At 51.0% G+C, this 23,998-nt stretch overlaps 1 protein-coding gene across 2 annotated transcripts in view; it reads left to right on the top strand.

Moving 5' to 3' along the window:
* Positions 1-23,998, top strand: part of FBLN2 (fibulin 2) — an 84,665-nt gene that overhangs the window by 38,850 nt on the left and 21,817 nt on the right. For both annotated transcript variants that reach the window (XM_081822780.1, XM_081822779.1), the window contains exons 3-8: positions 17,045-17,156; positions 18,541-18,670; positions 19,587-19,767; positions 22,241-22,450; positions 23,090-23,203; positions 23,781-23,882. In XM_081822780.1, coding sequence (XP_081678906.1) covers positions 17,045-17,156; positions 18,541-18,670; positions 19,587-19,767; positions 22,241-22,450; positions 23,090-23,203; positions 23,781-23,882 — 849 coding nt within the window. The remainder of the gene's footprint in view (positions 1-17,044; positions 17,157-18,540; positions 18,671-19,586; positions 19,768-22,240; positions 22,451-23,089; positions 23,204-23,780; positions 23,883-23,998) is intronic.

Raw genomic sequence — 23,998 nt, 5'->3', positions numbered from 1 at the left:
AGTGGTGCTGGGGATGAGCCAGCTTGGTCCTCAGAGGGTGAATCCTTGGGTGTGAATCCTGCCCCTGCCGCCATGGCTGTGTGACTTCAGGCAGTTGACTCACTGAGCCTCAGTGTCTGCATCTGTAAGATGGGAGAGTGATCTTACCACTGCGGGGTTATGGAGAGGAGTAGCAGGAGGAAAGTCAGCCAGCACAGAGCAGCTGTGGGGGACTGAGTTCCTGTCCTTCCTGCGTCAGAGGGCCAGTGCGCTCTGGGGGCTGGGGCTATGGGCTTGCGTTTGTGCTTCAGTGAACAGATGTGTATCTTTTCTCGTGGCCAGGAGTTGTCCCCGCTGGTGAAAAAGCAGAGGGGCCAGGCCTAGTGGGGTTGGGTGGGGGGTATTCACTTCCTGCGCCCCACCCTGGTGCTGTCACTCTCCGCGGCCTCCCGATCTGCAGTGCAATGGTCCTCCCTGGCTCTTCCATTCCCGCTCTCCACTTCTGTTCTAGCACCTGCCAACTGAGTCAGCAGACACCCGGTCCTGAGGTCTTCCCTTCAGTGGCACAGCCTGACGGGGAGGCTGACATCCCAGAAATGGGGAGGGGGATGCCCTCCTTGGGTCTGCACGTGGTCTTCTCCTTCACCCTACAGGGCTGACCTGCGTGGGGGAGCAGTCGTTACAGGGCAGGTGCTGAGCTGGTCACTGGACGTGTATCGGTGTGTTACGCCTTGTGACACCCCCGTCACTAGAGGTGAGGTTACTGAGGTAGAGGGAAGTTAAGTGAATTGTCCAAGGTCACTGAGGGCGATGAAGCAAGCAGCCATGTGCCGACCACTGACTCTCGGCCCTTTGCCCTGACCACCTCCCTGGCTTTGCCCAATTGCCTGGCACGAGTATGTAGATCCCACTGCCAGCCGTCAAGGGCTCCAGCACTGCCCCATGTCACAGACCCACAAGGGGCACATAGGGCCCAGGGTGGGGTCAGCAGGCCCCAAGCTCTGCATGTGCCCTCAGCCCCAGGCTCCCTCCCAGGCACAGAGTTTGGGATTCTGGGTTTCTCTGGGATCCACAGGGGGAGGGTGGAGAAGGCTGAAGAATCTGGCTGCAGGGAGCCACCTGCCTGGGCACAGAGAGCTCCCAGCACCTGAGAGGGTGTTGGCATTGGTGGTGGGGGAGAGTGAGAGAAGCTGTCTTGTTTCGTTTGCAGCCCCCACCCTCTCATCTGCACCACTCACTCCCGACATGCTTTGGGCCACATACTCTGAACCAGGGAGCCAGCGGAAACCAGAAAGGAGAGCACTCCCCCACACCCCCAGCCTGCGGTGATTACCTGCTGTAATGAGCAGACCTTTGGAATGCACAGGATGGGGAAGCAAAGCCAGACGCTGGAGGTGGGGCGGCTGGAGGATAAGAGCCACTGGCCGATGGGGACCCACAGGGGCCATGGGGACCGTGGGACCAGGAAGGCGCCTAGAATGCTGGGGCAGCTGCTCCCCAGCTTTGATTGTTTCCCTGGGGCAGGGGAGGCCTAGCGTGGCCTATAACTTTGGGTTTTCTAAAAGAAGCCAGGGATCTGGAATTTTCTATGAAAGCTCCCGATTTGTAAGTGTTGGCAACTAATTCAAATATATTAAAGCACCAGTAAAGTATGCAGTGAGTACCAGTTTGCTGCCACAATTTAGTCTCCCTACCCCTTCCCACCCCTAATTACACAAGTAGAACACAGAGGCCCAGAGGTTGATGAGGGGCTGGCCAAAGACTCCGTGAGCTCAGAGGATGGGCCCCAAAGTCCTGACTCCCAGCCCAGTGCGCTTTCCTCCCAGACCTCCCTGCCCAGTGGAGTCAAAGCACAGGGAACAGGTGGCACATCCCAAGGGCGACTGAAGAGAGTGTCGTGAAGAGGCCACGTGCACAGGTGAGCACAGGGTTGGGGACCTGCAGGGCATGGTGTGGCACCTGGACTGGCAGCCGTGGAAGGTGTCACTCCTGGGCCTGAAGGGGAACCTGGCAAGAGCTGAGGTTCTGAAAGTGCTATGGTCTTCGGTCAAGGGGGCCATGCCTTCTTGGGGATCCGTGCTGCAGCCCCTCCAGGTCAGCCTCTGTCAGCGAAGAGCAGGGTGGGATGCAGATCTGGGACAGATGGGGACAGGAGCAGGATTGGTGGATGATGACCATGTAGATGTGGCTGGGGAAGGATCAGGATCTCTCCAGGATGCCACACCTCCCAGGCTTGGTTTGGGGGATGCTCTTCCTGAGATGGGTGACCCCAAGTATGTGGGCGAGGGCTACTCACAGTCTCTTTCTGGAGGGTTGGAGCCAGTTGCTGACACTCAGGTAGAGACACAGCCTTGACAGTGGGCATGCGAATCTGGAGTGCTGGGCAGAGGTCTGGGCCAGAGGTAGAAACCTGATCAGAGGATGGCTGGGTTTCTCTTTCTTCCCCATTGAGTTTGCCCCACTTGGCAGGTGGGCAGCAGGTGGGTAAGTGCCCAAAGAAAGGCTCATGATTCCCTATCTGTCACCACGTGACCCCCGAAGCCTGGATGTGGGACCAGACGGGCCAAGGGACTTGTCTGAGGTTTCTTGGGCAGTGGAAGGAGAGCAGGGTTCTGGGTTGGGTTCTCTGGCTAGTGTGGACTCTCGGTGTCAGCCCACCTCTCCTGGGCCACCGGGATGGTGCTCATTGCTCCCCTGAATATTGAGTCATCTGCAGGCCGCAGCGACAAAGGATGGAGGTACTTGGGGGTTGGGAGAGAGATCTGGTAAAGGTCTAGTTGGGGTTGGGCCTGGTGGGGCTGCAGTCCCATGTCACTTAAGAGAAATACAAAGTTGCTGGGTAAAGTTCCTGGGAATTTGGCTTTGGAAGGGCCCCAGCCTGGCCCTGTGGTATCCCCCTTGAGAACGCTGGGAGCCTGAGGTCACAGACTTGCGGCCCCTCCGCCTCATCTGGCAACCCATCCCCGGGCAAGGGGACTGCCTCTGCCTCTTTCCCCGGCTGGACCTCTGTGTCAGCACCGCCACCTGAGGCTTTGCCGGAAATCTTGCTGGTGCCCTGCTTCCTGTTTGCCTCAAAGAAGAGAAAAAAACCTCGCCCAGTTTTTTATGTGGTATTTTAATTTCTGTAGTTCTTTAACCAATCCCTATTTATTAAGGTAAAAATAAATGTTTACATTTCTCTTATAGAAAAAAAACTGGCCTGGGGAAACCAAAACTGCCTTATAGTTAAACATCTTCTCTTACTAAACTGTATGTATGTATGATGGACTGGTAATTAAATTGAACTATCCAGAAAGACCAGGGAAGTAGAATTAAGTCGTTGAGAAGATTCCTGTATAAAACAAAATATTATCCTGAGAACTGGAATTCCATGACACTCCTCTGAGCAGAAGTACAGTCTCATAGGTAGCAGCAAATTTCTTCAACTCGTCTTGAAGGAGCTACAATTCACAGTTCTTTTTGAGGAGGAACAGAGCATGTCCCAAGGTGTCTTGGGTGAAGTTCTGGAGTGATACCGGAAGGCTGCAGTGGGGGTGGGGGCTGGGAGAGGTCTCCTCCCAAAGAAAGGCTCATGATTCCCTATCTGTCACCACATGACCCCTGAAACCTGGATGTGGGACCAGACGGGCCAAGGGACTTGTCTGAGGTTTCACTCTTTTTGTATGGAGGACACCCATTGGTGAGGGATCCTAATGGGCATACGCCCTTGGTCACGTGCACTGTTTTAGAAAGCTGTTGGCCATGTTCTAGTTCTGGAGCGATCTTCCAGGGACTGGTTCATTCTTAGAATGTGAGCCGCCCACTCTTGCGTCCCAGCGTTTGGATCTTTGTCCTGTCCTCGTTCAGGGAAGGTTATTTTCTCAGAACCTGGGGCTGGTCCCGTTCAGCTTTTCAGAGTTTGCCTCCAGGTTCTGTACGTCTGGTGGCTCTTTCTAGGGTGGCTTCTTCTAAAAATGATGCCAGTTCCACACACTCCCTCTGAACAGAGCTGAGCTTGTCAAGAGTTTTTGCACTGTTCTTGATCAGGGGAGCCCATTTTGTGCTGACTACTTTTCTCTTTTTGCATGAAGTCAACTTCTCATCAACTGGAAAATTCTAAGCAGAAATGGCCAGTTAAAATGCAGATGACAGGCACATGCCCCATCCCACCACTGGCTCCCTGGAAAGCCGTAGAGGGTAGGGCCCTCCTATTGCACGGGTCTTCCTACTGCTCACCTTCCACCCCCCAAAGCTTCCCAACGACCATGCTGCTTCCACGTGCCTGGGGCCTCGCACCCCTTCACATCGACAAAGCCCACCATAGAGCCCCCATATCTGTGGCTCCACCAGCCACAACACCCTGACATCCCAGGATTCCACTTGGAACCCAGCCCATACCAGGCAGCCAGGATGGACCCTCAGTGGGCCTGCTGTAAGGGGAGGGGGCTCAGGGAAGAAGTCTCAGTCCCATAATTGTTCAGGTCTTGCTCTTCTTTCTCGTTTGAGATGTAGTATGTGTGTGTGCACGCACACGTGTGTACGTGTGATGGAAATATTTCAGTCTTCACGCTTCTATGTATGGTGCAACTCTAAAAAATAAAGACATCTTTCCACTTTCTTCATGATGGTATGTGATGAGTACGTTGCAAATGCTGTCTTCTGAGGAACACAAATCCCTAATTTTAATGAAATGCAGTTTATTGATCTTTACTTTCACGTTAGTAGATTTTGTGTCCTTTTACAGAAATCTTCGTCTACCCCAGAGTCATGAAGATATTTTCTTATGTTCTCGACATTTTAATGTGTTTCACCTTTCACATTTGATCATATTTAGATTTGTTTCTTTAGGTGGTGTGAGTAGGAATCAAAATTCATTCTTTTTTTCAAATACATATTCAGCTCACCCTGTACCAGGTGTTGCAAAGGCCATCTTCCCCCCACTGCCTTGTTGGCTTTGTCAGGAATCAAGGGGCTTTTCTGCCCATGGTGAGAATGGGAAAGGAGCCTGAGGAGTGGGGGGCCTGCTTCCCTTGGAGTAGCTGCTACAGAGGAACTTGAACTCCCCCTGCCTCCCTCCTCCCTCACCCTCTCCTTTGCTTGCTCGGCTGCTCTGCTCAGGAGCCTGCACTCTGGAGTGCACAGCTGCTGTGGGCCCCTGCGGCTGCCCCTGGCTGGGCATGTGGTCCGGGGCAAGCGGTGCCTCCTCTCTGGGCTGCCGCCTGCTCATCTGTAAATTGGGGATGTGCACAGGGGCCTCTTTCTGGAGCTGGAGGGGAGATGCAGTGGGTGCAAGATGGGACCCCACAGGTGGCTGGCCAGGGCAGAGACCCAGCCTCTAGCCTGCAGCCTCGGACTTGGGCAAGGGTGGGCAGGAAGTAAACCCCGCCACACAAGGAAGCCAGGTGATGGGAGGTGCTGGAAAGAGCAACGGAGGCTGGGGACTGCCCTTCTGGGGCAGGGAAGGGGGGAGGGGAGGGCAACTCTAAGGGCCTGAGTTGGGTGGGCCCTGGTGGGTGGGCTCAGCCCAGGTTGTTTGTCGCCATTGTGTGTGTGATCCTGGCGCAGGAAGACAGAGCTCAGGAACCCTTCTTGTTTGTCCACTTTACAGTCCGTGTAAGAGGATCCCAGGCGCTCCCAGGGCCTGCAGGTACCCGTTCCCCGCCCCCAAGCATACCAGCCTGCCCTGAGCAGAGAGCTGCAATGCTGGGCTGTTTGCTCAGGCCCCTCAAACATCCTGTCCAAACAGGGCGCTGGCAGAGATGGCCTGCTCATCACCCTCCTGCCAGGTGCACGCGTTTTTCTGCAATATTTCCAAAGCCACCATTCTTTAGGACTTTAATGTCTGGGAGAGGGCACTGTCCAGAGGGGTTGTGACCTCTGAGCCAGATTGTTCAGGGCACCCATTGTTCTGTGATCAAAGGCAGTTACAATCTCCAGAATCTCAGAATCTTTTTATAACAGAATGTCTCTTTTTTTTTTTTTTTTTTTTTTTTAATTTTTATTTTATTTTATTTATTTGACAGAGAGAGACACAGCGAGAAAGGGAACACAAGCAGGGGGAGTGGGAGAGGGAGAAGCAGGCTTCCCGCGGAGCAGGGAGCCCGATGCGGGGCTCGATCCCAGGACCCTAGGATCATGACCTGAGCCGAAGGCAGACGCTTAACGACTGAGCCACCCAGGCGCCCCATAACAGAATGTCTCTTGAATGGGCAATACCTGCACACGAAAAGAAACACATAAAAAATACAGAAGGGGCAAACAGTGAAATGTCAGTGTACTTCCTCCCTCCCACTGTCAGGTCCTGCCCTGAGCCAACCACTGTTACCATTGTCTTGGCTGTCCTTCCAGAAATAGTCCATGTATGTCTGTGTATCCCTTTAAAATGATAAGGCATAACTTATTTTTTTTTAGATTTTATTTATTTTGTCAGAGAAACAGAGAAAGAGAGAGCACAAGCTGGGGAATGGCAGGCAGAGGGAGAAGCAGGCTCCCCGCTGAGCAGGGAGCCCGATGTGGGACTTGATCCTGGGACTCCAGGATCATGATCTGAGCCGAAGGCAGACACTTAACCGACTGAGCCACTCAGACACCCCTGTTCTTAATTCTTCATAGTACAGTCAGAAATCATACCGTATAAGTGCAGGAAGATCTGCCTAACTCTTTTTAACATCTGCGTAAGAGTGGACAGATATAACATCAATTATTTAATCACCACCCTACTGATGAGATTTTAGTTGTTTCTGACCTTTGCTCTCACAAATTCAGGGGTAGCAAGCATCCCTGTCATACATGTTTATGCTCATGGGGGAGGGGAGTCTGTCAGCAGGTTAGATTTCTGGATGGGGTAAGTGCTGGGTCACATTTTTTTTTTTTTACACTGCAATGCATCATTTTCTTTTTATTGCAGTAAGATACACGTAACATAACATTGGCCAGTTTAACGAATTTTAAGTCAATAAGATGTAGTACATTCACATTGTACAAGTATATTTCATCCATCTCCAGAACTTTTTTTTTAAGGTTTTATTTATTTGAGAGAGAGCAAGAGTCATAGAGCACAAGCGGGGGCGGGGGAGGGTGGTGGGCAGCAGAGGGAGAAGCAGACTCCCCACTGAGCAGGAAGTCTGACGTGGGGCTCGATCCCAGGACACTGAGATCATAACCTGAGCTGAAGGCACATGCTTAACCAACTGAGCCAACCAGGCGCCCCATCTCCAGAAATTTTTCATCTTCCTAAACTGAAATCCTGTGCCCATCCAGTGCTGACTCCCCATCCTCCCTCCCCCAGCCTCTGGTAACCTCTATGCTACTTTCTGGCTCTCTAAATTGGCCTATTCTAGGTACCCTATATAAGGAGAATCATATCTGTGTCCTTTTGTGCCTGGCATAAAGTCACTCTGTGGGTCACAATTGGAAATACTCTTAGTCTTTAGTCTGAGTCTTAGAATTTTCTAATCGTAGTACCTTTTGCAGTGATGTTATTGTTGTGAAGTGTTTGTGAATAGAAGCACATATGGGACTTACATGACAATGAAAGGAGCACTTAAAGTGGGCACCCATTGGAGGCACCAGCTGTGGGGACAGAGGCTGTGGCCCACCTGCCCTGACCCCCCCCCACTCCACAGTTCCCACCATCCTGACTTCTGTGCGCATGTGTTCCTTCCTTTTCTTTAGAGCTGTACAGTCGTTTTGCTTTTTCCCATTTTTGAACTTCATATAAAAGGCGATCTGCAATATTCTTCTGTGACTTGCTTCTTCCCCCAAGATCATTACTGTGATTCATCCATGTTGTTGTGTGTGGTTGTAATGAATTTGTGCACAACGTGTGGTCCTGCCATGGCTTATTCACCCTTTCTCATCGAGGGGTGCTTGGGTTGTTTGCAGTTTGGGGCTTCTGTTTGTGGGTCTCTGGGTGGAGACCACGGGCACCTGTTTCTCCTGGGTGTGTACTTGAAAATGAGATCACTGCATCATTGGCTTTACTAGACGAAGTTAATTGTTTCCCAGCGTGGGTCTGTTCTCCCTCTGCTACTCGGGGATGTGGGAGGCGGGCATCCTGCCAGGGCCTGTGAGGCAGGCGGTTGGCAGAGCGTTCGGAAGCCAGGATGATGTGGTGCTGGCCCATGTCACTGGAGACCAGAGAGAGGGCCATGGCTGCAGCTGTCATATCAGGAGATGTCCTCCCGTTCCATCCACAGTGCTTGCAGATAACTAGCAGGCGAGGGACACCACACGCCCTCTGGGCCAGAGCTCAGGCAAGGTGGCAAAGTGGCCAGAAGTGGGGGAGTCTGCGAAAGCCCGGAGGAGAACAGAGAAGACGGGGAGGGATTGCTGAAAGCCCCGCCAGCTTCCTCTGCTGGAGTTATTGTTCTATCCACCCATTTATTGGTCTGTCCCCTTGTTCTTTAATTAATTATTTGGTGAGTAGTCCCCAAACACCTGTGTGCCAGGGCCGGAGAGGTATTGGTTACCTGTTGTTTGCCAGGCATTGAATTTTCTCACCCCCCCACTCTGTGAAGTGTTGCGGAGAGAGGTTATTTGCCCATTTTACAGGCAAGGAAATTGAGGCTCAGAGGATGAGTAACTTGCCCATGTCCCCTAGCCCGCGCTCACAACGATGGTAGAGATGCGTCCGGGCACCCCTCTGCCCCCCGCTGGAGACCGCAGCAGAAAGGTGGTCTGGGCCAGGTGGACAGGCCACACTCACGTTCTTCTCCCGCATTTTCCTAAGCCTGTGCACTGGGCTGTGTATCTTAAACTCTATTTACACATCTGGAAAATCAAGATAATCATCCAACCTCATGTTGTTGATGTAAGTTTTCCATGAGATGGTATACACTGAGGGCCTGGGATGCTCGATTCAGCCCCGGGCCCTGGGAGCCTTGAGAGGACTCAGACCAATTCTTGGCTTCCGAGACCCTCTCAGTCTGGTGATGGAGACAAACATGTCCCCTGACAGTGACATCACAGTGCAAGTATGTACCAAGTGCTGATGTGAATGAAGCCAGAGGAGGGGGCTGTTGCCCACCCCCCCTCCCCTGGGTTGGAGGTGGGTGCCAGTGGGAGCTCAGCAGATGGAGAGGCAGGGAGTCACATGTGGATTGACTGGTTAGGGATGGTTAGTTGGACAACACAGAGAAAGATGTTCCCAACCTGGACCAGCATGTACAAAGACAGAGTGGCAAGGAGAAGCATGTGGGGCTAGGGTAGAGGGTGAGAGCTGGACGTGACTCTGGGCTGTGATTGCCCCACCAGGGAGGGGTGCTTCATCCTGGAGGGCAGTGGCCTTCCAGAAGGGGTCTGTGGACCACAGGTTCCCTGAGCTGATTGTGACCGGGGAAGGCCAGGGAAGTAGGGTGGTGTGGTGAGGGTTGGCATAGAGGTTAGTTTAGTTACAGAAGTCAGGGAGCTCCTCTCTGAGGAGGTGAGAGCCCTGAAGAAGAAGAGACAGCTGTGTAGACAGTGGGGGTGGGGCAGGGCACAGGAAAAGAGCCGAGAATTCCAGGCAGAAAGCAGAGTACATGCAAAGGACCTGGGCAGGAATGAGCCTAGGGAGTTCAAGGAGTGGAGAGAATGAGTGAGAAAGAGGGTCACAGAAAGGGGATGAGGGTGAGGCAGTCAACAGGTCTTTGTAAAGAAAGGGGGACTGTTGGGCCCGTAGGCCAAGGAGAGACACAATCTGATTTATATTTGTGACTCATTCTGACACCCTCGGGAAGATGGCCTGGAGGAGGACACCTGTGGGAACAGGGACCCTGTCGGATCAAGAGGTGTGGGTGGAGTGAGAGGCCAGGTGGGTAGACTGGAATGCACTTTGGAGATGGCCCGCTGAGTGATGGAGGGAGGTGAGGAATGAGGAATTGGTGCAGGAGGGTCCTGAGGTTGCTGGGGCCCTTCACGGATGCAGGGGAGACCTTGGGGAGAGGTGGTTTGAGGGAAATCGGTTGCTGAACAGATTCTGGTGGTGGGAGCACCAGGGAGCACTGGTGGTGGTTCCTTAGCCAGCTGTGTGTGTGTGTGGTGTGTGTGTGGTGTGTGTGTGTGCGCGCACGCGCGCGCGCACGAAACTATGGCTGGAGACACATGTGTGGGAGGGGTCGAGGTGGAGCAGGCACTTGAAGCTCAGAGCTGGATGAGATCAGCCAGGGCCGGGGTGGAGACAGAGAAAGGAAGAATCCTAGGACTGGAAATCTAAATGGTGGTGCCTGGGAACTTAAAAAGAACCAGAGAGAAAGACAGAGGCTGGGGACCTCAGAGGGGGTGGTCGAGGAAGGAGACCTGGAGGAGAGGGCCTCTGGGCTGAGCCTTGAAGCACTGGGGTGGGGAGTGGAGGGGGTGTCTTCTGGATGAGGAGATGGAGGTATACATCTTGTGGGGCTTTGCCTGGCTCTGCCTCCCACGTCTTGGACAGTACCAAGCAGTGCCAGGCTTGGCCCCCTCCTGTTCCAAGTGGGTGACCCTCCCAGCGTATGGGTTCACGGCCTCTGAGTTCCTTTGTCTGAAACAGAGGGAAGTCAGGGTGGGAAAGGCCAGGGGAGAATGGTGGGAAGTCTGCCAAACACAGGCTGAAACCTGGCTTCTGATCAAGGAGGGGGCAGGAGGAGAACACCATTCAATCCACAGGGAAGCAGAACCCCCTCTCAGGATGGTGCTGGTCAGATTTTCAGACAGGGCCTTCAGGATCAGCTATATCAAGTCACCCATGCCACGAATGTGGGGAAGCTGAGGCCTGGAGAGGGGAAGAGAAGAGGGGAAACTGAGGCTTGGGACTTCTAACTCACCACCTGATCTGTAAAGTGGGGAGACAAGAGTACTCACTCATCATAACTGTAAGAATGAAAGTGCTTGGACCCGAGCCTGGCACTAACCCACACTTCATTTCAGCTGTTACAGTTATTTCAATAGGGCACCCATCTCAAGTCACCTGGCTAAGACCCAGGGATCAACTGCAATATCCTGATCTCAGTAAGGCAATCTTGGAAAGGGCTTAGGGAGTAAGAGTTCAGTCCAGTAAAAGAACGATGTGAACTTGAGCTATGCAGAGAAGGGATAAGCTGCCTAGGTGGAGTGAGCTCCCCAGCACCAGAAGTGTTCAAGTGAGACATGACTCCCACGTGCCCAGAGTGTAATGAGAAAGGATTAAGCATGGAATGGTGGCATCACTTCCAGTGGCCACAGAGATTCAAGTGCCTTTGTAGAGAAAGAAACAGACAAGAAGGAAACTCATAAATAAACAAGGTTTCACATAGTGATAAGTGCTATGAGGATCCTTAAAAATGAGTGATGCGATGAGAGTAACTGGGGCTGGTTGGATAAGCTGTCACTTGCCATACAGGGATTTTATGCTTTTATTGTATTAAGGTTTTCCTTTTTACTTGTGGATTTTATTTCTTTTTTCCCCCAGCTTTATTGACATATAATCGACATATAATATTGTGTAAATTTAAGTACACAGTGTGATGATTTGATCTACATATGTATTGTGAGCTGATTACTACAGTAACGTTAGGTAATACATCCATCACGGCACAGAGTTGCCATTTTTTGTTGTTGTTTGTGGTGAGAACACATCTAGATCTATTCTCATAGCAACTTTCAAACACACAATACAGTATTGGTAACTAGTCACCATCCCGTGCATTAGATCACCAGAACTTACTCATCTTATAACTGGATGGAAGCTTGTACCCTTGGCCCAACATCTCCCCATCTCCCCAGAGGGGCCCCCCTATTCCCTGGCAGCCCCCAAATGACTCTGTTTCTTTGAGTTTGGCTTTTTTTTGATTCCACATATAAGTCAGATCCTACAGTATTTGTCTTTCTCTGGCTGACTTAGTTCACTTAGCATAATACCCGCTGGGTCCATCCGTGTTCCTGAAAATGGCAAGATCTCCTTTTCTATGGCTGAATAATATTTCATTATATATGTAGGTATGTATGCATACATATATATGCACACATACATACGTATACACACCTATATGTACATATGCATACATATCGTTATGTACGTATACATTTATATACATACATATGTATATATGTGTGTATATACCACATTTTCTTTACCATTCATCCATCCCTGGACACTTAGGTTGCTTCCATGTCTTGGCTACTGCAAATAATGCTGCAGTAAACATGGGCGTACAAGTATCTTTTTGAGACTATGCTTTAATTTCCTTCAGATATATACCCAGAGGTGGAATTGCTGGACCATATGGTTAGTTCTATTTTTAAATTTTGGAGGATCTTCCATACTGTTTTCCAGAGTGGCTGCATCAATTTACACCTCCACCAACAGTGTACAGGGTTCCCTTTTCTCCACATCCCACCAATATTTGTTATCTCTTGTCAAATATTAGCGTCCCTAACAGGTGTGAGGTGACATCTCATTGAAGTTTTGTTTTGCATTTCTCTGGTGATGAGTGATGTTGAGCATCTTTTCACATACCTATTGGCCATTTATGTGTCCTTGGAAAAATGTCTATTTTGGTCCTTTGCCCATTTTTAAATAAAATTAATTTTTTTTTGCTATTGAATTGTATGAGTTCCTTATATATTTTGGATATTAACCCCTTATCAGACATGTGGTTTGCAGATATTTTCTCCCATTCTGCAGGTTGCCTTTTCATTTTGTTGATGGTTTCTTTTGCTGTACAGAAGCTTTTTGGTTTGATGGAGTCCCATTTGTTGATTTTTGCTTTTGTTGCTTGTGTTTTGGTGTCTTCCAAAAACTCGCTGCCAAGACTGATGTTAAGGATATTTTCCCCTGTGTTTTCTTCTAGGAGTTTACAGTTTCAGGCCTTACATCTAAGTTTTTAATCCATTTTGAGTTGATTTTTGTATATCGTGTGAGGTGTGAGGGTCCAATTTCATTTTTTTGTGGATTTTACTTTTGAAAACAGCTCTCTTTATCCTAAAATTATTTTCTTAGGTTTTCCTCTAATACTGCCTTTAGATTTGGAATTTGTTTTTGTGTGCAGTGTGAGGTCGGTCCCAACATCATATATTCAATCCTTTCTACATTGAGTTTGAATGTCGCCTTTATCATATACAATGTTCCCATATGCACATAGTTCTCTTTCTAAATTCTATCATTTCATTGATCTCCTTGTCTCTTTAGTTATCAGAACTTTAAAATATGCTCTTTTTCTTTTCAGAATTTTTCTTCGGTGTTCTTAGACATTTCCAATTTTGGATGAATTTTAGAATCAGCTTGACAAATTTCATGACAAATTATGTTGGGACTTTGTATTGCATTGAAGTTGTAGATTAAATGGAGGAGAATTAATGTCTTCAACGTACTGAATCTTCCCATCCAGACACATGGGATATATTTCTAATAAAATATACTGTTATATCTATTAGACAATTTTTTTCTTCATGTGGATTTAGCATGTTTATGATAGATTTATTTCTAGTCTGTTTCTGTTTTGAATGAGATTTTTTTCTATTACCTTTTCTATTTTTACTCTTGTATAGGAAAGCACTAAATTGAGTATCTTGATTTTGTTTTTGGCTACTGTATAATTTATTATTATTATTATTATTATTATTCCTTAGCATTCATTTTAATACTGTGTTAGTTTTGATTCCTTTGGATTTTCTAGAAAGATGAAACCATATAACATCTGCAAAGAATGACCATCATCTCTTTGTTTCTAATATTTCTACTGCCTCTTTTTTTTTCTTACCTTATTGCATCTGCTCGTATCTCTAGGACAACACTAAACAGAGTGTCAGTAGGCATTTTTGTCACATTTCTGACTTCAGTGGGACAGTGTCTAATGTTTCACCACTGAGTGTGATATTTGCTATTTGTTTCTGGTAGATAATTCTTTTCATTCCTCCTGGTACAGACCTCAGGTTATTAGGAAAACTTATTTTCCCTCTTTTACAGAAGGGGACTTGAAACTTAGAAAAGTTCAATAACTTGAAATGCCCACTCAGCAGATGAAGCTGATGATTCTCAGTGAGCTGTCACTCTTTTCCTGGAACCTTGCAGGTTGCTGACATCCATTGGCACATTTGTTCCTCAGCTCTGCTAGATTATGTGAACTGCTCAAGGATATTTAGAGGTCTTTGTAAGCTTCAGCAGTTGTGCAGCTAAAGGTCCTCATAGTAGAGAAGGACACTAAGTCTTTAGAGAGAAGAAATGGCTATACATGGTAGCACAAAGATGTGGACCCAGGCTCAGAGTTACTCCATTACACCCTGCTGTTGTCCCCCCAGCATGGATATAGGTATTCTAGATGAGCTTTACCTTTTTTTGGTTTAAAATTTTTTATTGAAGGATCATAGCATACAATGTTATATCAGTTTCAGGTGTAGAAGATATCAATTCAACAATACTATACATTGTTCAGTGCTCACCACAATAAATGTAGCCACCATATAATGTCATTACAATATTATTGACTATATTCCCTAAGCTGTACTTTTCATCTCTGTTTATTTCATAACTGGAAGTTTGTATCTCGTAATCCTTTTTATTATTTTGCCCATCCCCCCATCACCTCCCCTCTGGCAACCACCAGCTTGTTCTCTGTATTTAAGAGGCTCTTTTCTTTGGGTTTTTTTAATTTGCTTTTTTGTTTTGTTTTTTACATTCCACACGTAAATGAAATCATACGGTATTTGTTTTTCTCGTCTGACTTACTCCATTTAGCATAATACCCTCTAGCTCCATCCATGTTGTTGCAGATGGCAAGATCTCATTCTTTTTTAGGGCTGAATAATATTCCATTGTATACATGTGCCACATTCTTTATCCATTCATCTATAGATGTACATTTTGGTTGCTTCCATATCTTGGCTGTTATAAATAATGCTGCAGTCAACAGAGGGGTGCAGTTATCTTTTCCAAATCAGTGTTTTGTTTTCTTTGGGTAAATACCCAGTAGTGGAATTACCGGATCATGAGGTATTTCTGTTTTTAATTTTTAGAGGAACCTCCATACTATTTTCCACAGTGGCTGCACCAGTTTGCATTCCCACCAGCATGCACAAGGGTTCCCTTTTCTCCACATCCTCCCCAACACTTGTTGTTCCTTGTGTTTTTTATAGTAGACATTCTGACAGGTGTGAGGTGATATCTCATTGTGGATTTGATTTGCATTTGCCTGATAATTAGTGATGTTGAACCCCTTTTTATGTGTCTGTTGGCCTAGATGTGCTTTATCTTTTCATGTCATTTATTTTTAGGCCTCAGAAGCAAATGGTTGGGTTAATTATACTCATTTTCTGGCACCTTACACATCATTGTCTCTGTAAGACTCTCTCCTGTTTTATGTATGTATTTACTCCCTTTTATCCCTTTTCCCCATCACCAACCTCTGCCCCACCAGAGGCAACTGCTCTCTTCTGTTTAATTTGCATATGTGTGTGTGTTTTTAATTTATGTGCAAAATGTGTGTTGTGATTTTGAACGCAGTATTTTTAATTTGTGTAACAGATCTCACCTGATTTCTTCCTCGTCCCCCCAGTGCTTTTTTGTGCCACTCCCTCTTGCTGTGTGTATGTGTGTCCAGCTTCATGTTGTTATGTGTGTACATCTAGTCTGTTATTTCTGACAGCTGTGGAGTCCTCCATGGAGGACATCCCCAAATTCTGTTCAGCCACTTCTCCACTGATGAACACCCACTTCCACAAATGACACCAAAGTATGACATCCTTGTAGTGGTTGCTTTATGGGCCTGGGTGAGGACTTCCCTGGAATGCACAGGAGAACACTGAGTCCAGGGCGATGTGTCTACTTAATTGTGTCCGTGATGCCTTATGTCCTTCCTGATTGGCTGTGCCAGTGACCACTTCCACTCCCAGACCATGAGGGCTCCCATCTGTGCCTGGCATGTATCACTCTTTCTGATTTTTCCAGTTTAATAGGTCTTTTACTTTGGGGTGTATTTTATGTTAATTTTCAGGAGATTATTCTATTTTCTCAATGGCAATTCTTTGCCAGTTCTAGGCATTCCAAAAAAGTCTCCTAACCTGTCAGCAGTCTTCTATTTGTCCGTGGGGTTCTTTGTTATACAGAGAATTTTAATTTTGAGGTGGGCAAATTCATCTGTTTTTTAAGCTGAGGTCTGTGCCTTTCAGTTTTAAGACATTCCCCTACCCCTTCCTCCTCCTGCTCTCCCAGCCACACAAATATTTTCTCCACTAACTTTCCTAGATGAGATTTTTTTTTTTTTAGAGAGTGAGAGCGAGCGAGCAAGTGTGGTGGGGGAAGGGGCAAAAGAAGGAAGAGAGAGAATCTCGAGCAGGCTCCCTGCACAGCTGGACCTCATGACCCTGAGATCATGACCTGAGCCAAAATCAAGAGTCGGATGCTCAGCCCACTGAGCCAACCAGGCACCCCTCCTAGATGAGTTTTAGACTTCCCTCGCTGTTGCTATTGATTCTTATGCCTTGTCCTGTCTTGGTGCTTAGGTCAGGTTCCTTAGAAGCAGATCTTGAGGGGCAGCTGCCTTCAGCTAAAGGTCATGATCCTGGGGTCCTGGGATTCAGCCCTGTGTTGGGCTCCCTACTCAGCGGGGAGTCTGCTTTTCCCTCTCCCTCTGCCCCTCTCCCCCTGCTCATGCTCACTCTCTCTCTCCCCCACCCCAAAAGTAAATAAATAAAATCTTAAAAAAAAAAAAAAGAAGAAGCAGAGCCTGACTTGAGGGTTTTGTGCATGTGGTGGTTCATTTGGAGAATCGGCCTGGGGAGGGGGCAGGGAAAGAGCTAGCCAATGCCCCTGATCCCACCGGGAGCTCTGGAGTGCGAGTGGCCCCGCACACTGTCCCCCTTGAGGCAGGGCTGGGTTTTTGTACCCCCACTAGTCACTGATTGGCCATAGTTCGGCCAGCCTCCTCCCCTGTGGGGTGGACGTCAGCTCACAGGCAGCTCTCCGAAGCAGGTCGTACTTGGGAACTGCTAGCAGCCACCCTGCACGGCTGCAGGGGGGTGGGGGTGAGTGAGTCACCTGCCCGGGCATGGGGATCCGGACAGCCCCAGCAGCATCTCCTACACCTGCTGACTCTGGACACCTTGGAACCAGGTGCCTCCTCTAGGGTGGTGACTCTGCCTGTGTTGCCACCCACAGTGTCCACGAAGGATCTGATCGAGACATGCTGTGCGGCCGGACAGCAGTGGGCCATTGACAATGACGAGTGCCTGGAAATCCCCGAGAGTGGCGCTGAGGGTGACGCCTGCAGGTAGGGTGGGCACCCCGGAGCAGGCAGAGCGGCCCGTTCACCTTTTCCAGATCCCTGCTTGCTCTGCGTGGGCCCCGGCACTGCAAGGGGGGGCATCTGCTCCACCTGTCTCCGCGTGCACGCTGTGGCTGCCAGGAGCCCGCCGGCCGGGCTTTCTCCAGGTGTGGAGAGCCCAAGGCTGGCTGCAGGAATAAATGAACCACGTACATCTGTAGCTGGACTGATGAGCACGGTTAGGAGAGCATACAGTTTGGAGCCAGTGTTAAAGGGCTGTATCACCTGGGAACAGTGAGGCGCCTCACTCACTCGTGCTCAGTCCACGTGAGATTTTCCTCCTCAGCTTGGAACCGGGAGCCTTCAGCCCTCCTTTCTTTCCCCTCTCTGCTACCCTGGGGTCTCCAGAAGGCTGGCCCCTCAACTGTCCTCTGTTGTCTGTGTTGATTGTTTTCTCTGACTCTAGTGTTCTCTGCAAAGGAATCATTTGTACCTTTGCCCCTTCTGTGCTACGCCGGGAAGATGTCTTGGTCAGCCATTCACCTCTCCTTTTTCCCAGGGTTGCCTTCTTTCCCAACCTACTTATTTTTCTAGATAAGGAGGACAAGGTTCAGAGAGGTGATATGATTCACCCAAAGCCACACGGCTCCTTGGGAGCATGGCCAGAATTAGAGCCCCTGTTTCCTAATGTCTAGCCCTCCCTGCCTACTTTAGAGACATGTAAATTCTAACCTTGTCCCTTTCCCTTCCCTTTTGTCATCCTGCCAGTTTGAGGGCTGCTTAGGATGTAGAACATGCATCGTTCAGGAGTTTTGAGCTTAGTGGCCCTGAAGTGTCCTTGTATCCCTCTTGTGATGGGAAACTCACTACTTCATAGACAGGCAGTTCCGTCACTGAATAGCTCCCACTGGAACGTGCCCTTTCTGAAGTGAGGCTAAACCTCACCTCCTGGCGGCCCCCCCTCTTTGTGTGCTGGCTGCCCAGGGCAGCCCTACAGATATGGGGCACACAGCCGAGGGGCCTGGAGGCTGCTCTCTTCCAGGCTGAGCTGCCCTGTGCTTCCTGGGGTTGAGTTTCCCTCTCCTTAGCCCTGTGGGGACCTCAGAATGCTGACCGCCTCCCACACTGGTCAGGGATAGACAGTGTGGAGTCCAGTGTTTTTGGTGAAGCTCAGACACAGAACCCACATTCTTTGATGGGGAGTGCGCTGGCTTTGCCGAGGCCCCCGCACCAGCACGGGCCTTGCTTGCAGTGAACCTCCGGCAGGGCCTTCCCTCTCTGAGCCTCCGTTTCCTCCTCTGGGAAATGGGACCAGTCATCCCTCCTGGTGGGGTCACTGGGAGGATGGGGGCTGGCGGTCAGGTGGGGCTGAGGCACACCTCTGTTGCAGGACAGCCCAGAAGCACTGCTGTGTGTCCTACTTGAAGGAGAAGAGCTGCATGGGTGGCGTCATGGGGGCCAAGGAGGGCGAGGCCTGTGGGGCTGAGGACAACGACACCTGTGGCGTCTCCTTGTACAAGGCAAGCCCGACCTGTGGCATCCATAGCCTGGGCCCGAGGTCCTTGCAGGCTGGGCGCTTAGGCTCCCTGTGGGACTCCTCCGTAGGAGGTTTGGGGGGCTATTCATCTGCATAGAAACCATCATCAGCTATTAGAGTGGCCAGTTCATTCAGGAACTATTGGTTGAACACCAGCCTGTACTGGGCCACATTAGGCATTAAGGATGCAGAAATGAACAGCACATGAAAAGGCCTGCTCTCACAGGGCTTTCTGTTTGTTTTTTCTTTCTTTTTTTTTTTATTTTAAAGATTTTTATTTATTTATTTATTTGACAGAGAGAGACAGTGAGAGAGGGAACACAAGCAGGGGGAGTGGGAGAGGGAGAGGCAGGCTTTCCGCCGAACAGGGAGCCCGATGCGGGGCTCGATCCCAGGACCCTGGGATCATGACCTGAGCCGAAGGCAGACACGCTTAACGACTGAGCCACCCAGGCGCCCCTGTTTTTTCTTTTTGTATCTGACTTATTTCACTTCACTTCACATCCTCAAGGTCACCCACATTGTAGTGTGAGTTAGACGCTCTCTCCTTTTCAAGGTTAAATAACCGTCCATCGTGTGGTTATGACACGTTGTGCTGATGGCACTTGGGTTGCTTCTGCCTCTTGCCTGATGTGAATACTGTTGTGAACGTGGGGCTAAGAAGAGCCTCTCTTGAGGACAGTGTTTCACTTCCACTGTGTTGGCTAGAACTTAGTCCGGTGGCCACACTGAGCTTCCAGGGAGCTGGGGAATGCAGTCTTTCTTCTGGAGAGGTCATGTGTGGCCCTAGGCTGCATCCTGGGGGCCCTGAGTGAGTCCCCCGGGCTCACAGTCCATGGGGAAGGCCGATTAGCTCCGAGGGGCCGGGCTGTGGGCAGTGATGGTGCGTCTCTCTCCAGCAATGCTGTGACTGCTGTGGCCTGGGGCTCCGTGTGCGGGCTGAGGGCCACTCGTGTGAGTCCAACCCCAACCTGGGCTACCCCTGCAACCACGTCATGCTCTCCTGCTGTGAGGGTGAAGACCCCCTCATTGTGCCTGAGGTCCGCCGGCCTCCGGAGCCTGAAGCTGTACCACGGAGAGGTGAGTGAGGGGCAGAGACAGCTGTTGGGGCTTGCAGCCAAGGCTGGGTGTCCTCTCGCCTTCTGTGGGAACCCGGGGTCCACTGTCACCTGTGGCAAGCTCTGTTCTGGGTACAGTTCTTCTGTGGCCTCTGTTGGTGGCCTCTGCCCTTTATTCCTGAGATGGTGATCCTATCCAGCTATGTATGTACCATCCACACCCCGCACCGAACCACCAACTCCCTGCTACTCTTTCACTCTCCACCCTCCCATGTCTGCCTGCACCTCCCCATCCACTCTTCTGTCCATCCATCCATCTATCCATTTCATCATCCCCGGCACATCCTCCTGACCCTGGTCCATTTCTCCACCCATTCATCCTACTACACCGTCCATTCCCGTGTCCCCTCATCGGGCCACTCACACATCCGTCCTTCCATTCATGTATCTACCCAGCCACATGAGCACCCACCCGTCCACTTACCCAGCCACTTACCCTTCTGCCTATCCATCTATCTGTCCATCCATCCGTCCATCCGTCCATCCATCCGTCCATCCGTCCATCCATCCATCCATCCGTCCGTCCATCCATCCTTTTTCTGTCCGTCTGCTCATGTATTCACCAACCCACCCAGCAGCACACCTCTCACTCATTCATTCATTCACCTTCCTCCATCCATCTGCCCTCCATCCCTGTCAGCTATGTCATTCCGTGTCTTCAGGGTACAGGATAGAACTAGTATAGAGAATGCATTCAGAAATGGTGCCCCACCCGCTGATCAGCCCCTTCAGGACAGCACTGTCTTTCTCCCTGAATTCCCAGTGCTTGGCCCCGAAGAGTCACTAGCAAATAACTGAATGAATGCTGGGTTTGTTTGGTGGCCTCCCTCTCACCACCATGAGCCCTTTGAGGGCTGATGAGGCCTGTGCCCTCTTCCTCTGTGCCCCTGCCCAGATCCTGCCCCCGAGCAGCCGTTGGCTATGTGCGTGGGAGCTCTGGTACCAGTGCAGAGCCTGGAGCCTGAGCAGTCTTAGAACTTCCAGCCTTCTGTGTCCTTGGGTTCTCCTCCTTCCTCTGACTGCCATGTGCTGTGGTCCCTGTTCCAGCTGCCATGCCCAGTTGCTGTCATCCTAGCCAGGGATGTCTCCTGGTCTCATGACCATTAGCCTTCTTTGTGCCTGTGGGCCAGCAGGAGCCTGATGAGGGTGTCAGTGAGCCCACAGGGATTCTGCTAAGAGGGACTGGCTGGCCTTACCAGGCTAGCGTGGACACAGATCTGTGTCCAGTCCAAGGAAATACCACTTGCTGGGGTTGGCTGTAGGGGCCTGGTGGAGCAGTGCTCTGAAGGTCTGGTAAGTACCCAGAAGGGTTTGGTTCAAGGTAAAATTTGGGGGAAAGTTTGGCCTTAGGAGTCAGAGGGTGGGGACAGGGCCAGAGGTGCAGGTTCCTCTCCTCCAGTGGGGAACTGGTGGGTAACCTGGGCCTCAGGAGACATAGATGGTAGGGTCAGACTGGCCTGGGTTCCCGGTCCTGCTTAGGTGACCTTGGGCAAATCACTTTGTTCCTCTGAGCCTCAGTTTCCCCCTGCCAGGAATATGGTATGAAGAGCATGCTGGTGAGGGTGAGCACGAACCCTAGAAATGCTGTCCAGCCCTCAACACGCTCGGCAGAGCCCTGGGCCCAGGCCCGTCTGCCCACCTGCAGCGCTAGGTCTCCGGGCCAGACCACCAGCTGCCACGGCCCCGCCTGCATGCACCAGGCCAGGGCTGACTGGGCTGGAGCACAGTGTAAACACCCTCAATATGAAACATGTTTTTCAGATGTGACCTCATGCAGTTGGTCTCTTGGGCGGCTCTGCTGCCTGGGGCCGGTGAGCAAGGCTGAAGTCCCAAGCTGACTGTAAATACGGAGGGCTGCGGGTCCCCTTCCACATTCCATTACTGGTATATGAAGAGCCTCCAAGGCAGCTCAGCCCCAGGAGCCTTCTCTGCCTCTCCCACCTGCTCCCCACGGCAGCCCTGGGAGGCTGGAGAGACCCAGTCCTGCCCAAGGGGACATGGCTGCGGAAGGCCCAAGTGAGAGTTCAGATCCCCATCTAACAGAACACATGTTGGGGTCCTTTCTGTTGCTAGGGGTGGTCTTCCTAGATGTCACTGAGATCAGGGGTCTGGATCTAGTTCAACACTTTAGCCAAAGCTTTCTGGGGACTGTTATGGGCCTGGCCCTGTCATATTGCAGGGCATAAAGACTTGGGCCTGGCTCTGATGGGTTCATTCTTGTTGTTGGAGGTCTGTTTGTTCGTCTCTTCATCCGTTCATCCATCCATCCATCCATCCACCCATCCATGCGTCCATGCTTTGTCCATCTGCTCTATCTTAGCTGGGCACACAGAAGATTCTGAGGAGGACCTACACTGATTTCCCAGGGGCTTACAGTGTCAGCCACCTGCTGGGGCCGGCCCGTGTCCCATCACGAGCACTGACCCCCGCTCTAGTTGCAGAGGCAGAGTTGGCGAGCCGGGAGGCCCTGTCCCTGGGCACGGAGACTGAGCTGCCCAACAGCCTGCCCGGTGATGACCAGGATGAGTGCCTGCTCCTCCCAGGGGAGCTGTGCCAGCATCTCTGCGTCAACACCGTGGGTTCCTACCACTGTGCCTGCTTTCCTGGCTTCTCACTGCAGGACGATGGCCGCACCTGCCGTCCAGGTAAGGGCCCAGACGGCTGGGGCAGGGCTGATCTTGCCAGTGGAGCATGGTGGTCCTGTGATGGGCACAATGGGCTCCTTCCCCTCCTGTCACCCTACACATTGGAACCCGTGGGAACTGGAGGCCCCTAGCAGTGGGGTTTGTAAGGCCAGGTGGACAGGTTGAAACCATCTGCTCCATCTGAAGCTCCATTTGCGTGGGCAGCCCCAGTGCCCCACCCTCGATCCCAGTGCAGGGCCAGGACCCAGGCTACAGAAGCTCCCACCAACTCAACTCAAACTGTGTCCCCAGCACTCGGCCTGAGGTGGTCAGGCTTCAACAGGCAACCCAGGAGGCTGCCTCAGTCCCTGGTCTGGGGGGCTTTCTGCCCATCAGCTGGCCAGGGTTAGATACGTTTTTAGTCTAGAAACTCACTCCCCTCCTTCCTCTCCTCCTCCACCCCAGATAGCTGTGAGATCAATTTTGCCTGGGGTACGTTGCTTTCTGAGCCTCAGTCTTCTCTCCTATGAAATGGGTAGGAGAGGATTAAACAAGGCAGTCTCTGTCAAATGCCTGGTGTGGTGCCCAGGGTGTGAGAAGAGCCTGAGGCCAGGCTGAAGGCATGAGCTGTCCCCCTCCTGTCTGCCCTGCCCATGACAGACGGTGACCCCCCACAGCCAGAGGCTGCAGAGGAGTCTGCGCTGAAGCCAGGTCCCTCCCAAGTGGCCTCCAACACCATCATGCTATCAGTGCCGCAGCCCGACACCTGCAAAGGTAACCTGGGCCATGGAGTGGGCTCCCCAGTGCTGGGCATATGCGAGATGGTCTCCTGCCAAAGGGGTGCTTCTGCTTCGGGAATCTGGTTGGTCTTGCCTGTCTGGAGGTCAGGAGTTGAGAGTGTAGCTGAGGAGATGAGGTTGTATGTGGGGGAGGGGGAGCCCAGGGCCAGGGTGTGACCCCAAGCAAGTCAGTTAGCGACTTTTCATCTCAGGTCCTATAATATGGAAAGAATAGAACCTTTGCTTAAGAAACTGTCTTGGAGACTGCTTGCAGTCCTGTGTGGAAAGTTCTCTTTGTTCTTCCTCTCTTCCCCTCTGTCTTGCTCCGCCTGTCTCCGTATCCTTTCTCTCCCTCCTTCCCTGTCTCTCTGTCCCCTCCTCTCTGCCAGCACTGTGACTCCAGGGAGGGGTTTGGTATCTGAGCGGCGGTGGCAGTGGGAGGTCCTGAACATCGTCCCCGACACCAGCTGGCGTATGAGCCGATTTACCAGGGGATCTTGTGGAAAGGACTCCCTGCTGGAGCCGGAGGTGACAAACCCGGTGGTCTCTGATCTCCATGTGGTTTTCCTCAGACAATGGGCCCTGTAAGCAGGTGTGCAGCATCATCGGGGACACAGCCATGTGCTCCTGCTTTCCTGGCTATGCCATCATGGCGGATGGTGTGTCCTGTGAAGGTGAGTACCCCGGGGCCGCTCTCCTACCTGTGCAAACCTCAGCTGGCTCGTGGCGGGGGCCCCAGAGTGGGGACGGGGCAAACAGAATGAGGTGGAGGTGTTCTGGACATGAAACT

Source organism: Leptonychotes weddellii, chromosome 1 (assembly GCF_054177405.1).
Source record: "Leptonychotes weddellii isolate Sample4059 chromosome 1, ASM5417740v2, whole genome shotgun sequence".
NCBI lineage: Eukaryota > Metazoa > Chordata > Mammalia > Carnivora > Phocidae > Leptonychotes > Leptonychotes weddellii.
The sequence above is the reverse complement of the archived record's forward strand: the minus strand, read 5'-3'. Positions and strand labels throughout refer to the sequence as shown.